The sequence below is a fragment of the Scardinius erythrophthalmus genome, assembly GCF_964197995.2.
Source record: "Scardinius erythrophthalmus genome assembly, chromosome: 13".
In the NCBI taxonomy this organism is placed as follows: domain Eukaryota; kingdom Metazoa; phylum Chordata; class Actinopteri; order Cypriniformes; family Leuciscidae; genus Scardinius; species Scardinius erythrophthalmus.
In genome coordinates, this window is record NC_138233.1 from 11,893,290 (window position 1) to 11,899,501 (window position 6,212).

Sequence of the window (6,212 nt, forward strand, 5' to 3'; positions counted from 1 at the left end):
CAGGACAGAAAGTATTATATTTCAGAGTACAATAGGATATTCAACAGGAGACAAAACTTACATTTTATCCAAAAGTTTGGGGTCAGTATTTGTTTTTGAAAGAAATTGAAGCTTTTATTCAGCAGGGACACATTGAGTTGATCAAAAACAAAGACATTACAAAAGATTTCTCTTTCAGAAATGTTTTTCTTGAGCAGCAAATCAGCATATTAGAATGATTTCTGAAGGATCATGTGACACTGAAGACTGATCCTGAAAATTTGCATCACAGGAATACATTATATCATATAATATGTTTTATTTTTTAACAAATAAATGTAGCCTTGATGAGCATAAGAAATTTCTTTCAAAAACATGAAAAAAATTCTTACCAACCTCAAGCTTTTGAACAGTATTATATGTACATTCAGTATTTTTTATAAAAAATTACAAAGACATTTTTTAATTGTTTACCGCAAGAACAGGAAGGTATGTACAAATAAATAAGGTCAGTTTTGAATGATCTGCTTTGCTTTTCTTCTGTGCCACACAGGGCTTTACATCATTCAATGACACTCCCACCATGGTAACAGATCAAACCCGAAATATTGTTGAAGGTGAGTTCAGAGATTAGAATTCAGATCTACCAAAAGATAAATACAGAATGTCCTTTCAGTAATTTTTAAAAAATATTTTTCGACTTTTAATAAATTTAAACACTTTACAAATGAAGAACACTTTACAAGGAAGAATACTTTTATACCATTTATTAATCTAGGTTAATGTTAATTTCTACATATACTGTACTAATACATTTTTAACATTTGGGGCCCTATTTTAACGATCTGAAACGCAAGTATCAAGCGCGAAACGCAAGTAACTTTGTGGGCGGGTCTTGGGCGCTGTTGCTATTTTCCCGGCGGGATAAATGACTCTTGCGCCCGACGCAAATCTAAAATGGGTTGGTCTGAAGCAGCTTCATTATTCATAGGTGTGGTTTGGGCGTAATGTGAAATAAACCAATCAGAGCGACATCTCACATTCCCTTTAAGAGCAGGCGCGTTTGTTCCATGGCGGATTGCTATTATAACGGATTTGCCAAGCGCACGCCAGGAGCGGTTCACAGCCGAGGAGACCGACGTTCTCAAATGTTGTTTTCTAAACCTGCAAAATAGCATGAGGGAACGTTTGCGCCGGAACACGTCTTCTCTTTGCGCTGAACCGCCCCCGGGAGCGCAAGTGTATTTCTTAGTTAACCGACGTGCGTCTGTGGAGGGAAAAGTCCGCTGTGCGCGGGTGCAAAATAGGAATGATACATGCATCGGTGTAGAAAGTCAATTGCGCTGGGTGCAAGATAGGGCCATTGAAGTTAACCTAGCACACTACTGTCCAAAACTTTTTTAAAGAAATTAATACTTTTATTCTGCAAAAATGACAGTAAAAACATTTATATTGCTACAAATTTCTATTTCAAATAAATGCTGTTCTTTTGAACTTTTTATTCATCAAAAAATGATTTCCACAAAATATTAAGCAGCATAATTGTTTTCAACATTGATAATAAATGTTTCTTGAGCAGCAAATCAGTATATTAGAGTGGTTTCTGAAGGATCATGTGACACTGAAGACTGGAGTAATGATGCTGAAATTTCAGCTTTGACATCACAGGAATAAATTTAAAAAAAATATATATATATTAATATATATACAGTATAAATCAGCAAAATAGTAATAATATTTCACAATGTTACTGTTCTTACTGTATTTTTGATCAAATAAAAGATTCTTTCAAAAACATGAAAAATCTTACTGACCCAAAACAATTTTTAACAATAGTTCAAATTACATTAATAAACGCTGTAGAAAATTGTACTAATGTTAGCTAATTTAAACTTATTGTAAAATGTTATCATTTAAACATTGCCATTGTGAAAATTGAATCATTTAATTGATTTAATTAACACATGACTTGTATTGTAAATAATATGTACCTAGATAATATTTAGCATATGTTCATTCTTTGTAAGGCCTGAGGATGATGGGCTTCACCAGCTCAACATCTTAGGGAGTTTTATTCCTTCCATTTATAGGGAGTGAGTTCCGTCACCTTTGGCTTGCTCTGTGCCCCAGACACAGAAAGTAAAACATAATTCTCTGAAAATACCATAGATTATGAGAAGCACTTGACAAATACTAAATATACGGTTGTGTCTGGTTGTTCTCCTGTAGGGGTGAAGGTTCTGCTGGAAGACATTGGGTCTAACATAACCACTTTCACCAAGCTCTTCCCGGTTCACAGCTCTCTGACCAACTTCACCAAAATGATTACTCACACACACTCTCAGATTGAGGACATATACCCACAGATCGATCAGATGGATTTCTACAGGTACTTCACAAGCTCTCATCATCATCATCATCATCACATTTATTTATATTGCGCTTTTTACAATACAGATCTTTTCAAAGCAGCTTTACAGAGATAACAGGAAAAATGCAACAAAGTTTGTTTCCAGAAGAAAAAAGCATCATAGTCCAGTTTAAGGAAGTTCAGGGATTTTTATTGTAAAAAAGTTAATGATTTAGTTCATTTATATATATAGCCGCTCTGGAGTAAACCGTGATGTCATCGTCCAGCTCAATTCAGTTCTCATATAATGGTGTCAATGCAGGCAGATCAAAATTACTGTTGAAAATTAAATTAAATGTTAAATTTGATGTCCCCTACTAAGCAATGTATTACAATGTAATACTAAGAATGTATTTAAATTAAAAAACAGTAAAAACTCATAAAGCAACGACCTAAAAGACGGGTAGCATTACAATGCATTGAATTATAAACCTTCACAAACTTTCTCTCTCTTTGTTTTCGAGGTAAAAAGTCTTCCGGGTGACCTTGACGTTGTTCATAATGTTTTGTCTTCAGGTGGATCTGTTGTATTACCCTGTGCTGTATGGTTGTGCTTATCCTTGCCTTCAATTTTCTGGGATTGTTGTGTGGTATTCTGGGATTTGACAGGCACGCTTCTCCAACCACACGTGGATGTGTCTCTAACACAGGAGGCAACCTGCTCATGGCGTGAGTTTGATTGTAATATCAGTCTCTAAACCCATCAAATGGATGCGGTATAAAACAGACTTGTCTGCACTCACTCATTCACACACTCTTCCTGTGTCTCTCAGTGGTGTGGGATTCAGCTTCCTGTTCTCTTGGGTGCTCATGGGAGTGATAACAGCTCTGTTCTTGGCAGGGGGGAATCTTGAGAAGCTTGTGTGTGAACCCTTTCAAACCCGACAGCTGTTCAAGGTAAGAGAAACAACACAGCATCTCGGTGTAGCATAAAGGTCTGAGACCACAGTGAAAATCTGATGTTTTTCATTTAAAACCAGGAAATAAAAAGGATTTTAGGATTTAGGACGTGCAGAATTATTAAGGATAACTTGAGATTCTGCATTTTTCCATCTAGGTCACTAATTGAATAAATGAATGTGCAGCATTGATCATGTGAACTGACAGTCAGATGTTTTTGCATTCTAAAATTCATGTTCATGTTTTCAATTCAACATTCCCCTTAGATTAAAATAAAATAAAAATAAATTTTATATTATATTATATTATATATTAATATAACACTTTGTAATAAGGACTCATTAGCATTACTCAATACATAAACTAATAATGATCAATATATTTGTAAAAAATGTATTAAAGGGGTCATATAATGGCATTTTTGTACAAGCTAATATGATTCTTTAGGGTCTAAATTAAAAGTTTGTAATATACTTTAATTAAAAATTCTCATTAGTATTGTAAGAAAACACTCATTTTACCTGGTCGGAAACAGCTCTGTTTTTAGCACGCCGTTTAAGTGCATGTGTCTTTAAATGATAATGAGCTTTGCTCACCCCGCCCCTCTGTTCTGTGCGTACACCGTTTCTAACACAACAACACAATAACCATAACGCATTGTTCATTATAAACGTGGGATTATGAATTATATTGAGATCGTCGTACATAGAAAACATGGCGTAATGTACCCTTCAGTGTAAACATCCGCATTCATCATGAAGCGTGCAGCAAGCGATACGCAAAGATTAATATAAATATTAATATAAAGGTTAATAAAACGTTACACTCACTTCAGTTCTTCTGGAGGTGCAGCAGGAACACGAATAGTTGGTACGGATCCTATTTTCAGGAACAGCTTCTTGACCAGCTTTACTGGCCCTCGTTTGTAAAGCAGTCTGGTGTGAAATGACTCCTGTTGATCGTGGGGAATCCCCGCGAGGGAACCCCCGCGTCAATGCTTTGGGAATATTTCATCAAAAACATCAAAATGACTGCTGTGTTCCTTATTAGGCTACACCCAAGAACAATCGTTTAGACGCCATTCTTCTCCAGCATATCAATGCACTTATGATGACAGACAGCTCGCTCACGAGCGAGGGCGGGTCTGTGTTGAAACGCTGCTGTCAATCACAATCGTGGGAGGGGCGTCGATTTTGTGACGTCACAAAATCGAACGGCTTGATTTCAGAGAGTGTCAAACATATAAGGAGATTTAAAAAAAAACATTGGATGGATTTTTATCATTTTATGATGGTTGTGTACAGGCACTGTCAACACACATTTCAGTACAATCAACTTGTAAAAGTGCATGTACCATTATATGACCCCTTTAACCTTTGTTAATGTTAGTTAAAATTGTTCATGTTAGTTCACAGTGCATTAACTAATGCTGGAAAATATAAGTTTGAATTTTAATAATGTGTTAGTAAATGCTCAAATTAACAATAACTAAGATTAATAACTGCAGTAGAAATATTGTTTATTGTTAGTTCATGTTAACTAATCTAGTTAACTACCGGTAATGTTAATGAATAAAATCGTATTGTAAAGTGTTACATATTATATTATATTATATTATATTATATTATATTATATTATATTATATTATATTATATTATATTATATTATATTATATTATATTTAAATTAGTCAAATACAGGACAAATAAATACAAGGAAAAAATCTGTCTCATTTAGTGTGATCATGTTGTATGTAGGTGTTAGATACGCCCAACCTCGTCAACTCTGCTTGGAGAAACTTCATACCAGGATACCTGTACAATGACCCTGAGATGGACCTTACAGCTTATTCTCTCTACAGGTAACCTTTTCATGTATATCTAATAAAACGGAACAATTATATCACTCTAATAACTACTGGTTTAAATTGCTAAAGTGCTGTAAGGATTTTTACTTCAAAATATTCAAATGTTGAACTCAACAAAACAGACCACATGTATATAACAGTCCAAAAATGATTTGGACAAATGTATGAATTTTAGTGCACTAATAACAAAATATGAACTCAAAGGGCATATGCAAACAAATGGTGCTTGACATATTCTCAGAACTAACTTTTCTGAGCCATCTTACAACAGAATTGTCTTTGTTCGTAGTCCAGCAGATGGCAGCAGAGTAAGCTTTGAATGCTTTCCCTTTTTCTCTCCCTTCTCAGTAATTGTAAGGACAACAGAGGGATTTACTCAGCTTTTCATCTGGATAAGATCTTCAACATCTCAGCCTTCTTTAACACCAGTCTGGTGAGTGGATCAAAAGCTTAGCTCATGTGAACACGCAGATCACAACTAAATATGCACTAGCTTTCAAAGTCCCTCTCTGAGATTAGTGATGTTACTGTTTACAGCAGATGCCATTATGAAGAGGGTATATTGAAATGTTTAATGAGTGAGATGCAAACTTCTTAATTCATTTTTGAATAATAACTCTCTAATAATAACTATCTAACCAGTTTGGTTGTTGGGACAAATTATGGTTGTTGTTTCTTACATTAAAATACACACATTTACAAGAAAACAGATATTAGATTCAGATGAGTCAGTCTTATTTGAAGCAGATGATACTTGTTTTTCTTTTCTTGCAGATTTCTGCCAACTTTAGATATATTTCATGTGAAATACAGTTTTATAAGAGCTCTGATGTGGTGTGGTTGGTCAGAAAGAACAGGAAGTTTTTTCACTCCAGTGTTAGTTGTTTTTCTCTCTGTCCTCTGCAATTGGCAGAATATCTCAAAACATTTTATTTGAAACTTTTATATACAGTGTCTATAAATGCCTTCATTTCATAATGATTTTTGTTTTCAGTTTAAATCCTGCAAGCCAACATTCTTGATCCATTGTCACATAGGATTCAAAACATCTGAGACC

The 6,212-nt window shown here is 34.7% G+C and overlaps 1 protein-coding gene across 6 annotated transcripts in view; it reads left to right on the forward strand.

Annotated features, from left to right (window-relative positions):
* prom1a (prominin 1a) overlaps positions 1-6,212 on the forward strand; it is a 68,888-nt gene that overhangs the window by 53,382 nt on the left and 9,294 nt on the right. For all 6 annotated transcript variants that reach the window (XM_081383054.1, XM_081383051.1, XM_081383052.1 and 3 more), the window contains 6 exons: positions 533-596; positions 2,209-2,368; positions 2,906-3,058; positions 3,163-3,286; positions 5,046-5,149; positions 5,504-5,588. In XM_081383054.1, coding sequence (XP_081239180.1) covers positions 533-596; positions 2,209-2,368; positions 2,906-3,058; positions 3,163-3,286; positions 5,046-5,149; positions 5,504-5,588 — 690 coding nt within the window. The remainder of the gene's footprint in view (positions 1-532; positions 597-2,208; positions 2,369-2,905; positions 3,059-3,162; positions 3,287-5,045; positions 5,150-5,503; positions 5,589-6,212) is intronic.